At 41.4% G+C, this 22,594-nt stretch overlaps 1 protein-coding gene across 2 annotated transcripts in view; it reads left to right on the plus strand.

Annotated features, from left to right (window-relative positions):
* The first annotated feature begins 228 nt into the window (after window positions 1-228).
* Window positions 229-22,594, plus strand: part of LOC106575067 (nuclear factor erythroid 2-related factor 2) — a 53,252-nt gene continuing 30,886 nt past the window's right edge. For both annotated transcript variants that reach the window (XM_014151214.2, XM_014151215.2), the window contains exon 1: window positions 229-509. In XM_014151214.2, coding sequence (XP_014006689.1) covers window positions 468-509 — 42 coding nt within the window. In that variant the 5' untranslated portion in view covers window positions 229-467. The remainder of the gene's footprint in view (window positions 510-22,594) is intronic.

Consider the following 22,594-nt stretch of genomic DNA (forward strand, 5'->3'; position numbering starts at 1 on the left):
TTTTTTGTGAGGTGTTGTTTGTACAGTTCATGAAGTGGTGTTGGCCTGATTTACAAAATTGTGTATTTATAAAAGTGTCTTAAACTAGGCCTATTTCGTTGTATTGCCTACAAGCTTATGGGATACAACTAATAGACTATACCCACTAGATGTCACTGAATGAAAAGGAAACATTCTGGGTGTATTTTTATGGTGAGCTCTCAGTGTCCAGACAGCGCCAGGGGCCGTTACCACCTTGTCAGTCAGGCTGCCGCTGCTAGTGGGCAGGGCCGTTTAGCGGCTGGGGTTTCTTTACGCTTTCATTATTTCTAGACCTCATTTTTTATTTCTATACAAGTGAACTATGTTCATATTCAGGACGCTGTTCGGTAAGATTTCATTTGATTTGTGTTAGTGTAAGGGACTTTAAAGATAATTGCGGCTCTGGGCGTTTAAGAGCAAATTCACAAGGGAATATCAACTGCGCAATGATGGAGGTAGAATTGTCAAGTGCACATCGAAGTCAACAGGTAAGAGAAGAGGCTGAATAACATGCTTCATAGGCGGCCTAACAAATTTGTTTCTGACTCAAGAGAAACGCTTAGACTATAGAAATTGTGTCATAAGCCATTGTTGTTATCCTGTGGTAGGCTACTTAAAATGTTGCAGTATAGGCAACAGTATAGTAGTTTGAGGAGGAGGCTAAGAAACTGCATCATAAAGTAGACTAGGCAAACTGGATTAGGCTATTTTGTGTTATATGGAACAAATGAAATGTAGCATAAATAAAGCCTAATAAATAAATGTGGATTGAAATGATTTCAATAGGCATAGAATCTCACCTTTTCCAACATTTACTTGTTGTGAACCGTTTCTCATACATCTGTAGAAAAATCTGCAAAGTCATTGGACAGCCTCATACTTGAGTTCTTTACCACAGCTGCAGCCTATAACACAGTTTCAACCTGTTTCATAAAGATTCAAATCCACGTTTAAGGTTGAATTTCGAAACCAGGATGTCTTTGAATTGGTCCGGAAAAGAAACATTTTATACATCTGATTCTTCCCCAAAAATAATGCCATCCAGTTTATTGTTTGTCGAGAGCCCCCTCCAGGACTGTGGTGGTACCCTGTAGCGTGTGATCTCTGTATCGATGGCATATCATCAGAGGCCACCTTCGCTCAGTCCACTAGGTCCACAATTGTAGGCAGTCTCATAGAGGAATGTTTGTTTGTAAAAGCTTATGTTTTGAAGTTCTATGAATTAAATATATTATAGGAAGAGATGGGCAAAGATAAATGTATCTTGATACAACTACAATATACTCCAAAGATGTATCAAACAAAAATATTTTAGCAAAGCATTGTATTCAGATAAACATTATCAGTGAAGGTAACAGACATGTTACTTGCTATAACTGTGATATATGTTTGAATGCACTGACTTTAAGTCACTCTACGTAAGTGTCTGCTAAAATGACCAAAATTAAATGTGAAAAAGAACCTGCAAAGCACAGTGGGTATTGTTATAATAAGGGGTGGAGCTCATAAGACTAGTGGCCAGTGTGCTTTGCAAGGGTTCATTTTAACGTTTACATTTTGGTCATTTAGCAGACAATCTTAATACAGCATAGTGCTATCAGATTTCTTATACCAAAGCAGCAAATTTGAGGTGAACCGCTATAAAATTGTGAACCGCTATAAAAAAATGGTATGGAAAAGTATTTTGTATTTTGAGAATACAAATTACAGCTCTGAACGTGTCTTGTTACAAAATACATTGGTTTGTAGTTCAGGCCAGCGAAATAGAAATGACAAACTACTCAAAAGTAATTGAAATACATCCAACATAAATACTGCCCATCTCTGATTATAGGCCTACTGCACTTTATCAAGCTGAGTTGTATGATGTAGTTGGACCTTGTAGGTGGATGAACAGCTCCCTTGTTATGATGGAATGTGTTGTTGTAAACACATCAATGAAGAGCACAGTAGTAAATATTACCCTCTTCATTTAAAGGGTGATATAACCTAGGATACTGATGGTGTGAATACAAAGCATATTTTATTATTTTCTATTCTACTTTATTCTATTCTAAGTCTTTGATCCCTCCTCATGCCATGGGGTGGGGGCTAATTAAAGGGGTATCCGCAGCGTCCTCCCAACCACTGTTTAGGTAAAAAGGTGAAGGATGGAGCTGGAGACATCTAACCACTCTCAAATGTATAGACAGAGCTATAGATGCAAGGACTGACCATCCATTATAATTTTAACCATGTTGTGAGGCTATACGGTGTTTGTTTACATTTACTTCATTTACAAACATTGGAGTAAAATAAGCTTATATTTTGGATTCTAATTCGGTACGACAGTTGAACTAAGCTCATGTCATGAGGCATTTCTAAGTTATATTCTTCAATAATCATTGGGTACAAAAAGTTGATGTAGCCTTTTTAATGTCCTGAGTATATAGATGGTTTGGGCAATAAGGTCAATTGAAATTAATTAATTAGGCCCTAATCTATGGATTTCACATGACTGGGAATACGTACACTAACGTTCTAAAGTTTGGACTCACTTACAAATGTCTGTCACGTCCTGACCATAGAAAGATGTTATTTTCTATGGTAGAGTGGGTCAGGGCGTGACAGTTTTTTTCTCCTCTATGTTTTCTATTTCTAGGTTGTCAGGTTCTAGTTTTGTATTTCTATGTTGGGGTTTTGTTTGGGATGATCTCCAATTAGAGGCAGCTGGTCCTCGTTGTCTCTAATTGGAGATCATACTTAAGTAGGGTTTTATTCCACCTGGGTTTGTGGGAGATTGTTTTTGAGTAGTGTATGGTTCACCTCTTCGTCAAGGTTTGTTGTTTTGTTCTTTAGTTTATGTTTATGTATTGCATAGTTTCACAGTGTCACGGTTGTTGTCGGTGAAGGAGGACCAATACGCAGCAGGTACATGTATGCTCATCTTGAGAATTTATTAACTTCAAAAAATGAACGTACAAAATCACAAAACAAAAAAAGAACGAACGAACAACTACAAACAGTCTGGCTAGCATATGCTCAACACAGAACAATCACCCACCAATCACAAACACAAACACACCCTAATATATGGGACTCTCAATCAAAGGCACCTGCCTTCAACTGAGAGTCCCAACCCCAATTAACCAAACATAGACATACACTCACTAGACTCCACATAGAACTACCTAGACATAAACCAAAACCCGGAAATACTAAACCAAACACCCTTTTAACAAACACACCACCCCGAACCACATAAAACAAATACCCTCTGCCACGCCCTGACCAAACTACAAAACAATTAACTTTATATACTGGCCAGGACGTGACAGTACCCCCCCCTTAAAGGTGCTACCCCGGAAGCACCTTAACAAAAAAAATAACCCCAAACAATACCCAAAAGAAAAATTCCCCCTTACTAAAGGGAGGGAAGGGAGGGTGGCTGCCGTCAACAACGGCACTGTGCTACACCCCCCCTCCCCAACCCACCTATTTTTTTGGAGGTGGCTCCGGCTCAGGCCGTTCCAGGCTGTCTGGGCAGTCTGGCAGCTCGGGACAGTCTGGGCAGTCTGGCAGCTCGGGACAGTCTGGGCAGTCTGGCAGCTCGGGACAGTCTGGGCAGTCTGGCAACTCGGGACAGTCTGGGCAGTCTGGCAACTCGGGACAGTCTGGGCAGTCTGGCAACTCGGGACAGTCTGGGCAGTCTGGCAGCTCGGGACAGTCTGGGCAGTCTGGCAGCTCGGGACAGTCTGGGCAGTCTGGCAACTCGGGACAGTCTGGGCAGTCTGGCAACTCGGGACAGTCTGGCAACTCGGGACCGTCTGGGCAGTCTGGCCACTCCGGCAGTTCAGGGCAGTCTGGCCACTCCGGCAGTTCAGGGCAGTCTGGCCACTCCGGCAGTTCAGGGCAGTCTGGCCAATCCGGCAGTTCAGGGCAGTCTGGCCACTCCGGCAGTTCAGGGCAGTCTGGCCACTCCGGCAGTTCAGCGCAGTCTGGCCACTCCGGCAGTTCAGCGCAGTCTGGCCACTCCGGCAGTTCAGCGCAGTCTGGCCACTCCGGCGACTGTTGACTGACGGGCAGCTCCGACGACTGTTGACTGACGGGCAGCTCCGACGACTGTTGACTGACGAGCAGCTCCGACGACTGTTGACTGACGGGCAGCTCCGACGACTGTTGACTGACGGGCAGCTTCGACGACTGTTGACTGGCGGGCAGCTCCGACGACTGTTGACTGGCGGGCAGCTCCGACGACTGTTGACTGGCGGGCAGCTCGCGACTGTTGACTGGCGGGCAGCTCCGACGACTGTTGACTGGCGGGCAGCTCTGATGATGACTGTTGACTGGCGGGCAGCTCTGATGATGACTGTTGACTGGCGAGGCTGGGTTTACGCACTTGCAGTTTAGTGCGGGGAGCGGGAACAGGACGAGTCGGACTGGGTGGACGCACTTCCGGGTCCGCACGAGAGACAGGAGCTGGAAACCCAGGGCTATGGAGGCGCACAGCCGGTCTAGATCTTACCTCCTGCACAACCCGCCTTGGCTGGATGGAACTAGTAGCCCTGTACGAGCGGGGTGCTCGTACAGGGCAGACTGGGCTGTGCAGGGGCCTGATGGTAGCCGTGCGTAGAGCGGGAGTTGGGTAGCCTGGTCCTCGGAGGCGTACCGGCGACCAGATGCGCTGCGCAGGCATCCTCCTACCAGGCTGGATGCCCGCCCTAGCACGGCACCTGCGAGGGGCTGGAATAACTCGCACCGGACTGTGCGTGCGTATGGGTGAGATAGTGCGCTTCTCAGCGAAACATAGCGCTCTCCACCCCATACGCTCCTCCATATAACCACGGGTAGCTGGCTTCCGGCTCTTCTTACGCCTAGCCAAACTACCCGTGTGCCCCCCCCCAACATTTTCTTGGGGGTGCCTCTCGTGCATCTCCTTCAGCGCGTCCACTCTGGCCTCGTACCACCGCCTCTCTGCCTTGGCTGCCTCAATTTCCCACTGCGGGCGGCGATAATCCCCAGCCTGATGCCAGGGTCCGGCCCCGTCCAGAACTTCCTCCCAAGTCCACTTCTCCCGCCAGTCCAACTCGAACTCCGTCTGCTCCTTCCTCTGCTGCTTGGTCCTTTGGTGGTGGGTGATTCTGTCACGGTTGTTGTCGGTGAAGGAGGACCAATACGCAGCAGGTACGTGTATGCTCATCTTGAGAATTTATTAACTTCAAAAAATGAACGTACAAAATCACAAAACAAAAAAAGAACGAACGAACAACTACAAACAGTCTGGCTAGCATAGGCTCAACACAGAACAATCACCCACCAATCACAAACACAAACACACCCTAATATATGGGACTCTCAATCAAAGGCAGATAGACAACACCTGCCTTCAACTGAGAGTCCCAACCCCAATTAACCAAACATAGACATACACTCACTAGACTCCACATAGAACTACCTAGACATAAACCAAAACCCGGAAATACTAAACCAAACACAATTTTAACAAACACACCACCCCGAACCACATAAAACAAATACCCTCTGCCACGCCCTGACCAAACTACAAAACAATTAACTTTATATACTGGCCAGGACGTGACACACAGTGTAAATAAAATGTGGAACGACACACACGCTGCACTTTGGTCTGCATCTCCTTCCTACAACAGCCGTGACAATGTCCTTGTTTTTGAAAGAAATGCAAATTTTTTGGTCCATTAAAATAACATCAAATTGATCAGAAATACAGTGTAGACATTGTTAATGTTGTAAATGACTATTATACCTTCATTTCAACAAGGAACACAGACTGAGACCAAGGTCTCTTTTACAGCTGGGCCCTGCGTATACGTTTACACATACAGTTTAGGTACAATGATTAAGAAACTACACAAGACAAACAAAACGATCACAGATAACACAAAAAAATACAGCAACAGATTACATTTACACATAGGTTATTCCCCTAACAGCACAAGAACTTGCATAACCCGAAACAGTTACAAGCAAAACAAAAATAAATATCCTCCAATAAATATTGGGCAAGAGGGACAAGAGGGATAAGAGTCTCAAGTTTAAGTTTAGTCTGCAGGCTATTCCATAGGCAAGGAGCATAACAGGAAAAGGCAGCCATACCCAACTCTGTGGAAATCGCATGGACCTCAAGTGTAATCCATGCTTGAGACCTGGTTTTAGGAATTATAATTCTAATATTGATGAGTGATGATAAATAAGAAGGTAGCTTATTCAGAAGTGCTTTATAGACAAACACGAGAGCATGTTGTTCTTGTCTCACGGACAGCGAAGTCCAACCCACATTTTGATATAAAACACAGTGATCCTTCTAACCCCCCCCCCCCCCTTAAAAGATTTAGATGCACTATTGTAAAGTGGTTGTTCCACTGGATATCATAAGGTGAATCCACCAATTATAGACAAACACGAGAGCATGTTGTTCTTGTCTCACGGACAGCGAAGTCCAACCCACATTTTGATATAAAACACAGTAATCCTTCTAACCCCCCCCCTAAAAGATTTAGATACACTATTGTAAAGTGGTTGTTCCACTGGATATCATAAGGTGAATCCACCAATTTGTAAGTCGCTCTGGATAAGAGCGTCTGCTAAATGACTTAAATGTAAATGTAAATGTGAGTTCAGTAGCTAGCACCCATAATAAATCTAAGTGCGCATTGATAAGTAGCATCCAGCGATTTAAGTGTTGATGCCGTAGCATGCATGTAAATAATATCCCCATAATCTATAACAGACATGAAAGTAGCTTGCACAATTTGTCTTCTATTTGTAGAGGACAAACATGTCCTGTTTCTATAGAGGAAGCCTAGCTTGATTTTTAGCCGTTTACAATGTTCGTCAATATGCATTTTAAAAGACAGTTTATCATCCAACCATATCCCTAAATATTTATATGCAGAGACCTGATTAATTCGAGAACCATCTAAGCTCATAAGTGCAAGTGTATTTTCAACCAACTTTTTGAACCTATTAAAAATCCTAAAATCTGTTTTCTTTGCATTTAAAACAAGTTTCAGCTGTATAAAAGTCCCTTGTAATATCTTAAAATCTGTCTCCAATAATGATAATGCTTGGTCAGCCGTTGAAGCGATAGAGTACATGACAGTGTCATCAGCATATAAATGAATTTGACACTTATCTCATCACCGATATTGTTTGAAAAGAGAGTGAACAGTAATGGACCAAGTATAGAACCTTGTGGGACCCCAAGGTTACAAATATTGGAGTAAAACTAGAAAGAGAAAAAGGAGTGGGAGGCCCCAGTGCTCAATTGAGCAAGAGTATGAGTACATTAGAGTGTCTACAGTCGTGGCCAAAAGTTTTGAGAATGACAGAAATATTAATTTTCACAAGTCTGCTGCCTCAGTTTGTATGATGGCAATTTGCATATACTCCAGAATGTTATGAAGAGTGATCAGATGAATTGCAATTAATTGCAAGTCCCTTTTTGACATGCAAATGAACGGAATCCCCCAAAAACATTTCCACTTCATTTCAGCCCTGCCACAAAAGGAGCAGCTGACATCATGTCACTGATTCTCTCGTTAACCTGTTATGGCTAGGGGGCAGTATTTTCACGGCTGGATAAAAAAACGTACCCGATTTAATCTGGTTACTACTCCTGCCCAGTAACTAGAATATGCATATAATTATTGGCTTTGGATAGAAAACACCCTAAAGTTTCTAAAACTGTTTGAATGGTGTCTGTGAGTATAACAGAACTCATATGGCAGGCAAAAACCTGAGAAGATTTCATGCAGGAAGTGGCCTGTCTGACAAGGTGTCGTTCTTCTTGTCTCTGTTTATTGAAGAGTGAGGATCTTAGCTGTCCCGTGACACTTCCTACGGCTGCCATAGGTTCTCAGAAGGCGGCAAAAAGCTGGATCGTGGCTTTGCAGGCTCTGGCTGAAACAAAGTAGCGCGTTTGGGTAGTGGCTGGTTACAGTACTGTGAGACTCAGGCTCGTGCCCGCGTCGACCGAAAGGTTTGTTTTCATTCCTCTGTTTAGCTAAATGGACATTCCCGGTCGGAATATTATCGCTTTTTTACGAGAAAAATGGCATAAAAATGGATTTTAAACAGCGGTTGACATGCTTCGAAGTACGGTAATGGAATATTTAGATTTTTTTGTCACGAATTGCGCCATGCGCACGACCCTTCTTTACCATTCGGATAGTGTCTGGGACGCACGAACAAAACGCCGCTATTCGGATATAACGATGGATTATTTTGGACCAAACCAACATTTGTTATTGAAGTAGCAGTCCTGGGAGTGCATTCTGACGAAGACAACAAAAGGTAATCAAACTTTTATAATAGTAAATCTGATATTGGTGAGTGCTAAACTTGCCGGGTGTCTAAATAGCTAGCCCGTGATGCCTGGGCTATGTACTTAGAATATTGCAAAATGTGCTTTCACCAAAAAGCTATTTTAAAATCGGACATATCGAGTGAATAGAGGAGTTATGTATCTATAATTCTTAAAATAATTGTTATGCTTTTTGTGAACGTTTATCGTGAGTAATTTAGTAAATTGTTAGCAAATTCCCCGGAAGTTTGCGGGGGGTATGCTAGTTCTGAACGTCACATGCTAATGTAAAAAGCTGTTTTTTGATATAAATATGAACTTGATTGAACAAAACATGCATGTATTGTATAACATAATGTCCTAGGTGTGTCATCTGATGAAGATCATCAAAGGTTAGTGCTGCATTTAGCTGTCTTCTGGGTTTTTGTGACATTATATGCTAGCTTGAAAAATGGGTGTCTGATTATTTCTGGCTTGGTACTCTGCTGACATAATCTAATGTTTTGCTTTCGCTGTAAAGCCTTTTTGAAATCGGACAGTGTGGTTAGATAAAGGAGAGTCTTATCTTTAAAATGCTGTGAAATAGTCATATGTTTGAAAAATTGAAGTTTTTGTATTTTTGAGGAATTTGTAATTCGCGCCACGCCTATCATTGGATATTGGAGCAGGTGTTCCGCTAGCGGAACGTCTAGATGTAAGAGGTTAACACAGGTGTGAGTGTTGACGAGGATAAGGCTGGAGATCACTCTGTCATACTGATTGAGTTCGAATAACAGACTGGAAGCTTCAAAAGGAGGGTGGTGCTTGGAATCATTGTTCTTCCTCTGTCAACCATGGTTACCTGCAAGGAAACACGTTCCGTCATCATTGCTTTGCACAAAAAGGGCTTCACAGGCAAGGATATTGCTGCCAGTAAGATTGCACCTAAATAGACCATTTATCGGATCATCAAGAACTTCAAGGAGAGCGGTTCAGGGCGCACAGTACTACATAGAGGAAATGCTAAATGGAACTCTATTCCACATCAAGTAACTGACACAAGCAGTACAATTGTATTTTAACAACACCAACATTGGTACAGACACATGCATACACACACACACACACACACACACACACACACACACACACACACACACACACACACACACACACACACACACACACACACGGATTTAGTTATGTAGATACAATGCTTTGCAAAAGTATTAATCCCCCTTGCCGTTTTTCCTATTTTGTTGCATTTTATTTGGATTTCATGTAATGGACATACACAACATAGTCCAAATTGGTGAAGTTTGCTTAGGGTCATTGTCCTGCTGGAAGGTGAACCTCCGTCCCAGTCTCAAATCTCTGGAAGACTGAAACAGGTTGCCCTCAAGAATTGCCCTGTATTTAGCACCATCCATCATTCCTTCAATTCTGACCAGTTTCCCAGTCCCTGCCAATGAAAAACATCCCCACAGCATTATTCTGCCACCACCATGCTTCACTGTGGGGATGGTGTTCTCTGGGTGATGAGAGGTGTTGGGTTTGCGCCAGATATAGCATTTTCTTTGATGGCCAAAAAGCTTAATTTTAGTCTCATCTGACCAGTGGACTTTATTTAACGAATTATGTGACTTCTGAAGGTAATTGGTTGCACCAGATCTTATTTAGAGGCTTCTTAGCAAAGGGGGTGAATACATATGACTGCACTACTTTTCCATTATTTTTTTTTGAATTTTTTGAAACAAGTTATATTTTCCATTTCACTTCACCAATTTGGATTGTGTTGTGTATGTCCATTACATGAAATCCAAAAATCTATTTAAATTACAGGTTGTAATGCAACAAAATAGGAAAATCTCCAAGGGGGATGAATACTCTTGCAAGACACTGTAGCCCACCACATGCACTGTTTTCAAACCATATCTGGATGGATCCATAATGAATTACTATGGGAATAAATATCAATGAGTTACAGAAATATTGGAATAAAGTAGATGATAGGCTTTCTTTTAAAAAACATGTTACTGGATTGGGAAAAAAGCTCAAATTCTAGATAGGGTTCCTTTACAGAAACAGGGCTTGTCTGTCCTCTGTAAATAGAAAACAAATTGTGCAGGCTACTTTTATGTCCGTTTTAGATTATGGTGATATTATCTATATGCATGCACCGGCAAACACATTAAAACCACTGGATGCTATTTACCATTGTGCACTCAGGTTTATCACGGGTGATAGTTATGAAACTCATCACTGTATCCTATATCAACATGTGGGTTGGGCCTCTCTATCTGTGAGGCGAGAGCAACATGCTCTCTTGTTTATTTATAAAGCACTTCTTTTAAAATTACCTCCATATATATCATCATTAATTTCCACTAGATATACTAATTTTAAAACCAGATCACAGATGTGGATTACATTAGAGACTCCTGCGGTCTCCACAGAGTTGGGTAGGACTGCCTTTAGTTCCTTTGCACCTTATTTATGGAACAAACTGCAGATCCAACTTAAGTTAGACACTCTGGTGTCCCTTGCCCATTTCAGAAATGTTATGGAGGATCAATATGATGTTGTCTGTGATTGTTTCTGTTGAATTGTGTCTTTGTTTTGTATGTTTGAAATGTTCTTGTCTGTATGCCTAAAACTGTACATGTCAACATGTTTACACAGGGCACAGCCGTAAAAGAGATCCAGGTCTCAGTCTGTTTTCCCTGTTAACCTGTTAGGGCTAGGGGGCAGTATTTAAACGGCCGGATAAAAAACGTACCCGATTTAATCTAGTTATTACTACTGCCCAGAAACTAGAATATGCATATAATTATTGGCTTTGGATAGAAAACACCCTAAAGTTTCTAAAACTGTTTGAATGGTGTCTGTGAGTATAACAGAACTCATATGGCAGGCAAAAACCTGAGAAGATTCTGTACAGGAAGTGCCCTCTCTGAGCATTCCTTGGGCTTCTTGGCTCTGTTTATTGAAAACTTAGGATCTTTGCTGTAACGTGACACTTCCTACGGCTCCCATAGGCTCTCAGAACCCGGGAAAAAGCTGAATGATGTAATTCCAGCTGCTGGCTGAAACACATTAGCGCCTTTGGTAAGTGGTCTATCAGAGGACCATCAGACTGAGGCGCGTGCACGGGGTGACACCATGTTTTTATTTTCTCTCTCTTTGTACTAAAACATGATTTCCCGGTCAGAATATTAGCGCTTTTTTACTAGAAGAATGGCATAAAAATAGATTTTAAACAGCGGTTGACATGCTTCGAAGTACGGTAATGGAATATTTCGAATTTTTTTGTCACGAAACGCGTCGGGCGCGTCACCCTTCTTTACCCTTTCGGATAGTGTCTTGAACGCACGAACAAAACGCCGCTATTTGGATATAACTATGGATTATTTTGAACCAAACCAACATTTGTTATTGAAGTAGCAGTCCTGGGAGTGCATTCTGACGAAGAACAGCAAAGGTAATAACATTTTTCTTATAGTAAATCTGACTTTGGTGAGGGCTAAACTTGCTGGGTGTCTAAATAGCTAGCCCTGTGATGCCGGCTATCTACTTAGAATATTGCAAAATGTGCTTTCACCGAAAAGCTATTTTAAAATCGGACATATCGAGTGCATAGAGGAGTTCTGTATCTATAATTCTTAAAATAATTGTTATGTTTTTTGTGAACGTTTATCGTGAGTAATTTAGTAAATTCACCGGAAGTTTGCGGGGGGTATGCTAGTACTGAACGTCACATGCTAATGTAAAAAGCTGTTTTTTGATATAAATATGAACTTGATTGAACAAAACATGCATGTATTGTATAACATAATGTCCTAGGGGTGTCATCTGATGAAGATCATCAAAGGTTAGTGCTGCATTTAGCTGTGATTTGGGTTTATGTGACATTCTTTGCTAGCATGAAAAATGGGTGTCTGATTATTTCTGGCTGGGTACTCTGCTGACAGACATAATCTAATGTTTTTCTTTCGCGGTAAAGCCTTTGAAATCAGACAGTGTGGTTAGATGAATGAGAGTCTTGTCTTTAAAATGGTGTAAAATAGTCATATGTTTGAGAAATTGAAGTAATAGCATTTCTAAGGTATTTGAATAACGCGCCACGGGATTCCACTGGCTGTTACGTAGGTGGGACGATTTCGTCCCACTGGCCCTAGAAAAGTTAAAATAAAGATTTAAAAAATAATTTTAAAAAAAGTAGTCTAATGCAATTGAAGGCAACAAATTGTTGCTTACTGAAACACCCAAAGTCATCCAATGTGTTATCATAGGATCTACCTGCGTGTGGTCAACAATTTCAGCACCGTTTCGTGCTGCTTTCAGACAAGCATGGGGAATTGTCTTGATAAATCAATCATATTTTTATTTTCACTGAATCTTCGTTTGGGTAGTGGTTAGCCTACAATTCGGGTGTGGAAATGTTAGAATTATTCTGCTCTTCACTCGCAGTCGCTTAGTAGCCTAGGCCTACTCCCAACTGGTCACATTGTACAGCGTCATATTTTCCTACCGGAAACCCTGAGGCCTACATAGGCTACTGTAAAATGCATTTGAATGTTTCTTGGAATAGAAACTGTCACGTTATCTGATGATTGGAGACAGGCACAGGAATACGTAATAGCGGGTTTTATCCAAACAGAGAGTAAAGGTGTAAACCTCTAAATAATACAAAGGACGAGACCCGTAAAACAAGTGCACAAATACATGCAGCATGGCAGACGATACAAGAGCATAGGTACTCACAGGACCAACGGAAATGGTAAAAATAACCAACAAGGACAATGGGGAACAGAGGGCACATATATAACATACTAATCAGAGGGAATGGCAACCAGGTGTGCGTAATGAGACAAGACAGTCTGGGGTTGGTGGTAATGAATCTAGTTCAGTGATGTCTAGAAGGCCGATGACGTAGACCTGGGCTGGTGAACGGAATGAGCAGCAGTACTGGGGGGATCCGTGACAGTACCCCCCGCTGCAATAGCAGTGGGACAACACCGACCTCGTTGACGACCAGAGGGACGCGAGGTGGGTCGATCAGGGCGCCGAAGGTGAAAATCCCTGGTCAGCGAAGCGTCCAGGATGTAGGAAGTGTCCAGGAACCCAGCACTGCTCCTCTGGGCCGTTGCCCTCCCAGTTGATGAGGTAATAGAGACGCCCCGCTCTACATCTCGAATCCAGGACTTCACGGACCGAGTACGCCGGACCTCCCTCGATATCCAGAGGAGGAGGCGGGGCGTCACTGGGTCCAGTCTCAGCGAGGGGACCAGGCACCACTGGCCTGAGGAGAGACACATGAAAAGTCGGTTTAATGCGGTAATCAGCAGGGAGTTGCAAAGGGTACGTTACCACATTTGTATTTGTATTTATTATGGATCCCCATTAGCTGCTGCCAAAGCAGCAGCTACTCTTCCTGGGGTCCAGCAAAATTGAGGCAGTTCATGCAATTTTAAAACTTTGCAATACATTCACAGATTTCACAACACACTGTGTGCCCTCAGGCCCCTACTCCACCACTACCACATATCTACAGTACTAAATCCATGTGTATGTATAGTGTGTGTGTGTGTGTGTGTGTGTGTGTGTGTGTGTGCGTGCGTGCGTGCGTGCGTGCATGCGTGTGTGTGTGTGTGTGCATGTGTCTGTGCCAATGTTTGTGTTGCTTCACAGACCCCGCTGTTCCATAATTTTACTGCTTGTGTCAGTTACTTGATGTGGAGTGTGGTGTAGTCATGGCTCTATGTAGTACTGTGCGCCTCCCATAGTCTGTTCTGGACTTGGGGACTGTGAAGAGACCTCTTGTGGCATGTCTTGTGGGCTGTGCATGGGTGTCCGAGCTGTGTGCCAGTAGTTTAGACATGTATAGTGTTGAGTCATCCACATACATAGCAACTCTGGCTTTACTCAAAGTCAGTGGCATGTCGTTAATTAAAATTGAAAAAAGCAAGGGGCCTAATTAGCTACCCTGGGGAATTCCTGATTCTAACTGGATTATATTTGATAGGCTTCCATTAACTTCTATGGGCAAGGTGGGACGTAAGCGTCCCACCCCTGGTGCACCCAATCAACAACAGGTGAAATATCAAGACCGCCAAATTTGAAAACAATTAAATGTCATAATTCAGATTTCTCAAACATACAACTATCTTACACCCTTTGAAAGATAAACATCTCCTTAATCTAACCATGTTGTCCGATTTCAAAAAGGCTTTACGGCAAAAGCATAAAGTTAGATTATGTTAGGAGAGTACATTGACAATAGCTGTGTGTAATGTTTTGTCAATTCAAAGAAAGGCGTCACCAAAAGCAGAAAACCAGCTAAAATGATGCACTAACCTTTGACAATCTCCATCAGATGACACTCCTAGGACATTATGTTAGACAATGCATGCATTTTTTGTTCTATCAAGTTCATATTTATATCCAAAAACAGCGTTTTACTATGGCGTTGATGTTGAGGAAATCGTTTCCCTCCAACAACCGCCAGTCAATCAGCACAAGAAATTAAATAATTACTATTCGAAAACATTGGTAAAATATTATATTGTCATTCAAAGAATTATAGATTTACATCTCTTGAACGCAACCGGATTGCCAGATTTAAAAATAACCTTACTGGGAAATCACACTTTGCAATAATCTGAGCACTGCGCCCAGAAAAATACGCTTTGCGATACAGACTAACCGCCATGTTGGAGAGATCTAAAATCGAAAATACTATGTAAATAATCCATTACCTTTGATTCTCTTCATCAGATGTCACTTCCAGGAATCCCAGGTCCATAACAAATGTAGTTTTGTTCGAAAAAGCTCATAATTTATGTCCAAAAAGCTCCGTGTTGTTAGCACATGATCTATGCCAGCCGGACTTCTCATCATGAACGAGGGGAAAAAAAATATTTACGTTCGTTCAAACATGTCAAACGTTGTATAGCATAAATCATTAGTGCCTTTTTTAACCAGAACATGAATAATATTCAAGGCGGACGTTTGCATTCTCTTTTAAAACGTTTTGGAACGAGAGTACCAAACATGAACTCGCGCGCCAGAGTCTAATTGGCCACCACCGTTCCAAGGCTCTTGTTCGTTCAGTTCTCACAGTATAAGACTCAAAACACTTTCTAAAGACTGGTGACATCTAGTGGAAGCCATAGGAAGTGCTCAAAAATTAATAAGCCCCTGTGTGTTTCAATGGCATAGGCTTAAAGGTAATTCAACACATCAGGTATCCACTTCCTGTCAGAATTTGTCTCAGGGTTTTGACTGCCATATGAGTTCTGTTATACTTACAGACAACATTCATACCGTTTTAGAAAATTCAGAGTGTTTTCTATCCAAACCTGAACAATAATATGCATATTCTAGCTTCTGAGTTGGTGTAATAGGCAGTTAAAAATGGGCACATATTTTTTTCAAAATTCTCAATACTGCCCCCTAGCCCCAAGAGGTTAATCTAACCACATTGTCCGATTTCAAAAACATTAGATTATGTCAGGAGAGTACCTTGCCAAAAATAATCACACAGCCATTTTCAAAGCAAGCATATATGTCACAAAAACCAAAACCACAGCTAAATGCAGCACTAACCTTTGATGATCTTCATCAGATTACACTCCAAGGACATTATGTTATACAATACATGCATGTTTTGTTCAATCAAGTTCATATTTATATCAAAAACCAGGTTTTTACATTAGCATGTTATGTTCAGAACTAGCATACCCACTGAAAACTTCCGGTGAATTTACTAAATTACTCATGATAAACGTTCACAAAATACATAACAATTATTTTAAGAATTATAGATACAGAACTCCTTCATGCAATTGCGGTGTCAGATTTTAAAATAGCTTTTCGGTGAAAGCACATTTTGCAATATTCTGAGTACATAGCTCGGCCATCACGGCTAGCTATTTTGACACCCACCAAGTTTGGGGCTCACTAATCTCAGAATTACTATTAGAAAAATTGGATTACCTTCGCTGTTCTTCGTCAGAATGCACTCCCAGGACTTCTACTTCAACAACAAATGTTGTTTTGGTTCCAAATAATTCATAGTTATATTCAAATATCTCCGTTTTGTTTGTGCGTTCAGGTCACTATCCGAAGGGTGACGCACGAGCGCATTTCGTGACAAAAAATTCAAAATATTCCATTACTGTACTTAGAAGCATGTCAAACGCTGTTTAACGAGAGTCTTGTCTTTAAATAGCTGTAAAATAGTCATATGTTTGAGAAATTGAAGTAATAGCATTTCTAAGGTATTTTGAAAATCGCGCCACAGGATTCAACTGGCTGTTACGTAGGTGGGACGATTTGGTGCCACCTAGCCCAGAGAGGTTAAAATCAATTTTTATGCTATTTTTCTCGTAAAATAGCGATAATATTCCAACTCGGCAACGTTCTATTCATTCAGAGGCTGAAAGAAAAAAATTGAGTAGTCTCGTGAAGGCGCATCTCAGTCTCACTGTCCCCAGGCTGACCACTCACAAACTCTGCTGCTGTTCTTTGCCCAGAGACAGCAGACACCCCATTCCACTTTCTGGTGGCTTTAGAGAGCTAATGGAAGCCTTAGAAAATGTCACGTTACAGCACAGATGCTGTATTTTCGATAGAGATGCAACAGAAGGACAACAAATTGTCAGACAGGGCACTTCCTGTATGGAATCTTCTCAGGTTTTGGCCTGCCATATGAGTTCTGTTATACTCACAGACACCATTCAAACAGTTTTAGAAACTTTAGAGTGTTTCCTATCCAGATCTACTAATTATATGCGTATTCTAGTTTCTGGGCAAGAGTAGTAACCAGTTTAAATCGGGTACGTTTTTTATCCGGCCGTGCAAATACTGCCCCCTAGCCCCAACAGGTTTTAAAGAACACCCTCTGTGTTCTGTTAGACAAGTAACTCTTTATCCAGATTATAGCAGGAGGTGTAAAGCCGTAACACATATGCTTTTCCAGCAGTAGATTATGCTCAATATTGTCAAAAGCTCAATAGCTGCACTGAAGTCTAACAAGACAGCTCCCACAATCATTTTATCATCAGTTTCTCTCAGCCAATCATCAGTCATTTGTGTAAGTGTTGTGCTTGTTGAGTGTCCTTCCCCATAAGCATGCTGAAATTCTGTTGGCAATTTGTTTACTGTAAAATAGCATTGTATCTGATCAAACACAATTAAGGACATTACATCAAAGTTGGATCAGCCTATAGTGTGGTTTTCCACTTTAATTTTGAGTGTGACTCCAAATCCAGACCTCCATGGGTTGATAAATTGGATTTCCATTGATTATTTTTGTGTGATTTTGTTGTCAGCACATTCAACTATGTAAAGAAAAAAGTATTTAATAAGATTATTTAATTCATTCAGATCTAGGATGTGTTATTTTAGTGTTCCCTTTATTTTTTTGAGCAGTGTATTTTGATTTGTTTAACACTTTTTTGGTTACTGCATGATTCCATATGTGTTTTTCATTATGTTGATGTCTTCACTATTATTGTAGAAGAATAGTAAAAATAAAGAAAAACCCTTGAATGAGTAGGTGTGTCCAAACTTTTGACTGGGACTGTATTTATATTGTATCATAAAAGGTGCTTTGAAAAAGAAACCTAGGTCTCTGTGTTCCCTGTTGAAAAAACACACAGCCTGGTCCAGGCCAATTGATGAAAGCCTCTGAATAAGTAATGAGTGAGCCACAGTGTCGAAGGCTTTAGACAAGTTAATTTCTGCAAATGTTCATACTGTATCTAGCTACTTCTGCTCACAGAATGAATAGCAGGATTTGGTTCTGGGTTCCGAAATTATTTGAAACTAAGCCTGAAACTCTGTTTTTCTAATTTATATTATCTGCAGCTGAAATGAACCCATTGTAATCAATGAGACATGCTACACTGGCCACAGAAGCAGCACATCAGTGAATTTTAATGTGTATAATTTTTTTAACCAGGCAAGTCAGTTAAGAACAAATTCTTATTTACAATGACAGCCTACCCTAGCCAAGCCCTAACCCAGATGGCGCTGGGCCAATTGTGCATCACCCTATGGGACTACTAATCACAGCCAATTGTGATACAGCCTGGAATTGAACCAGGTCTGTAGTGACACCTCTAGCACTGAGATGCAGTGCCTTAGACCGCTGCGCCACTCGGGAGCCCAAGTGAATGTTCTTAAGCTTCAAGTCTATTTCAAGAACAGAGACCCGTGTCTGTGAAGCGTATCCAACTGACATTTGGATTATAGTTTTGGCATATACTATACCCTTTTTGCACTACTGAGCCAAACTGAGCTGAGCCAAGCCAAGCTGTACTGGGCTTTCCTGATTATGCATTCATCAGGTTTGCTGGAAACGTGCTGGAAAGGAAAACGTGAATCAGGCACCCACATTATTTTGGCCAGTAGCAGATGTTGTTATCCAGAGTGACTTACAGGAGGAATTAGGGTTAAGTGCCTTGCTCAAGGACACATTGACAGATTTTTCACTTAGCCAGCTCAGAGATTCGAACCAGCAACCTTTCAGTTACTGGCCCAACTTGGAAATGGAAAAAATCATGAATATTTGTCATTTGAGTGACCTATACCTTTATTAATGGTGGAATGTAAGTTTCTTTAGCTGTATGTCGCTCAGGATACAAAAAGTTCAAAAAGTTATACAGCTGCACCATTGTGAGCATCTTTACTGGATACATCACTGCTTGGAATAGCAACTGCTTGGCATCTGACCACAAGGCGCTACAGAGAGTAGTGTGCATGGCCCAGTACATCACTGGGGCTGAGCTCCCTGCCATCCAGGACCACTTTACCAGGCCGGGTCATTGATCCTTCTTGCACAAACTTCTTTGACTCATCACATACGCTGCTGATACTGTTTACTATCTGTCACTTTATTTGTAGTTACTGTATATGTACAGTTGAAGTCGGAAGTTTACATACACCTTAGCCAAATACAGTTAAACTCAGTTTTTCACAATTCCTGACGTTTAATCCTTGTAAAAATTCCCTATCTTTCGTCAGTTAGGATCAGAACTTTATTTTAAGAATGTGAAATTATTTATTTCAGCTTTTATTTCTTTCATCACATTCCCAGTGGGTCAGAAGTTTACATACATCAATTAGTATTTGGTAACATTGCCTTTAAATTGTTTAACTTGGGTCAAACGTTTCGGGCAGCCTTCCACAAGCTTCCCACAATAAATTGGGTGAATGTTGGCCCATTCCTCTTGACAGAGCTGGTGTAACTGAGTCAGGTTCCTAGGCCTCCTTGCTCGCACATGCTTTTTCAGTTCTACCCACAAATTTTCTATGGGATTGAGGTCAGGGCTTTGTGATGGCCACTCCAATGCTTGGGGTCATTGTCCATTTGGAAGACCCATTTGCGACCAAGCTTTAACTTCCTGACTGATGTCTTGAGATGTTGCTTCAATATATCCACATAATTTTCTGTCCTCATGATGCCATCTATTTGGTGAGCACCAGTCCCTCCTGCAGCAAAGCACCGCCACAACATGATGCTGCCACCCCCGTGCTTCACGGTTGGGATGGTATTCTTCGGCATGCAAGCCTCTCCCTATTTCCTCCAAACATAACGATGGTCATTATGGCCAAACAGTTCTATTTTTGTTTCATCAGACATTTCTCCAAAAAGAATGATCTTTGTCCCCATGTGTTAAGAGTGTGTATCGGAGGCGAAGTCAGGTGCAGGAGAGCAGAGTGTAGTGAACAGGCACACTTTTTATTCCAGTCAAAATGACAGCACAAAATAACATAAAATGTGCCCAAAACACAGAACATAGACAAAAAGTAATGCGCGTAACAATATCCACAAAATACATATGAAAAAAATACATATGAATTGATTGGTGAATGAAAACCAAGTGTGCAGGGAACAAGACAAAACAAATGGATACATGAAAAATGGAGCGGCGATGGCTAGAAAGCCAGTGACGTCGACCGCTGAACGCTGCCTGAACAAGGAGAGGGGCCGACTTCGGCGGAAGTCGTGACACCATGTGATGTTGCAAACCGTAGTCTGGCTTTATTATGGTGGTTTTGGAGCAGTGGCTTCTTCCTTGCTGAACAGCATTTCAGGTTATGTCGATATAGGACTCGTTTTACTGTGGATATAGATACATTTGTACCTGTTTCCTCCAGCATCTTCACAAGGTCCTTTGCTGTTGTTCTGGGATTGATTTGCACTTTTCGCACCAAAGTACATTCATCTCTCGGAGACAGAACGCGTCTCCTCCCTGAGAGGTATGACGGCTGCGTGGTTCCATGGTGTTTATACTTGCGTACTATTGTTTGTACAGATGAACGTGGTACCTTCAGGCATTTGGAAATTCCTTCCAAGGATGAACCAGACTTGAGGTCTACAAAAAAATGGAGGTATTTGGCTGATTTCTTTTGATTTTCCCATGATGTCAAGCAAAGAGGCACTGAGTTTGAAGGTAGGCCTTGAAATACGTCCACAGGTACACCTCTAATTGACATAAATTATTTCAATTAGCCTATCAGAAGCTTCTAAAGCCATGATATAATTTTCTGTAATTTTCCAAGCTGTTTAAATGCACAGTCAACTTAGTGTATGTAAACTTCTGACCCACTGGAATTGTGATACAGTGAATTACAAGTGAAATAGTCTGTCTTTTAGCAATTCTTGGAAAACGACTTGTGTCGTGCACAAAGTAGATGTCCTAACCGACTTGCCAAAATGTTAACAAGAAATTATTAACAAGAAATTTGTGGAGTGGTTGAAAACGAGTTTTAATGACTCCAACATAAGTGCATGTAAACTTTCGACTTCAACTGTATCTACCTAAATTAACCCATACCCTTGCACAGTGACTCGGTACCTATACCGATTTTAATTTAGCCAAGTTATTATTACTCATTTTGCATCTATTATTACGTGTTTTACTTTTCCATTTATTCTCAAAAAATGTTTCTCTGCATTGTTGGAAAGGACCCATAAGTAAGCGTTTCACTGTTAGTCCACACCTGTTGTTTAAGAAGCATGTGTAAAATACAAATTGATTTTAAACGAGCATCTGCCAACTGACTAAAATGTGAAAAGAATGGCCTCTAGTTTAACCTGTTATGGCTAGGGGGCAGTATTTTCACGGCCGGATAAAAAACGTACCCGATTTAATCTGATTATTACTCCTGCCCAGAAACTAGAATATGCATATAATTATTAGCTTTGGATAGAAAACACTCCAAAGGTTCTAAAACTGTTTGAATGGTGTCTGTAAGTATAAGAGAACTCATTTGGCAGGCCAAAACCTGAGAAGATTCCTTACAGGAAGTGCCCTGTCTGACCATTTCTTGCCCTTCTTGATTATCTCTATCCAATACAGGGGATCTCTGCTGTTACGTGACACTTCCTACGGCTCCCATGGGCTCTCAGAAGGCGGCAAAAAGCTGAATCGTGGCTTTGCAGGCTCTGGCTGAAAAAAAGTAGCGCGTTTGGATAGTGGCCGGTCACAGTACTATGAAACTCAGGCTCGTGCACGAGGGGATCCCATGATTTTATTTTCTCTCTCTTTGTACGTATACACGCTTTCCCGGTCGGGATATATTATTGCTTTTTTACGAGAAAAATGGCAGAAAAATGTATTTTAAACAGCGGTTGACATGCTTCGAAGTACGGTAATGGAATATTTAGAATTTTTTTGTCACGAAATGCGTCATGCTCGTGACCCTTATTTACACTTCGGATAGTGTCTTGAACGCACGAACAAAACGCCGCTATTTGGATATAACAATGGATTATTTTGAACCAAACCAACATTTGTTATTGAAGTAGCAGTCCTGGGAGTGCATTCTGACGAAGAACACCAAAGGTAATCAAACTTTTCTAATAGTAAATCGGAGTTTGGTCAGGGCTAAACTTGGTGGGTGTCTAAATAGCTAGCCGTGATGGCTGGGCTATCTACTCAGAATATTGCAAAATGTGCTTTCACCGAAAAGCTATTTTAAAATCGGACACCTCGATTGCACAAAGGAGTTCTGTATCTATAATTCTTAAAATAATTGTTATGTTTTTTGTGAACGTTTATCGTAAGTAATTTAATAAATTCACCGGAGGTTTGCGGGGGGTATGCTAGTTCTGAACGTCACATGCTAATGTAAAAATCTGGTTTTTGATATAAATATGAACTTGATTGAACAAAACATGCATGTATTGTATAACATAATGTCCTAGGAGTGTCATCTGATGAAGATCATCAAAGGTTAGTACTGCATTTAGCTGTG

This window comes from Salmo salar, chromosome ssa17, assembly GCF_905237065.1.
Source record: "Salmo salar chromosome ssa17, Ssal_v3.1, whole genome shotgun sequence".
Lineage (NCBI taxonomy): Eukaryota > Metazoa > Chordata > Actinopteri > Salmoniformes > Salmonidae > Salmo > Salmo salar.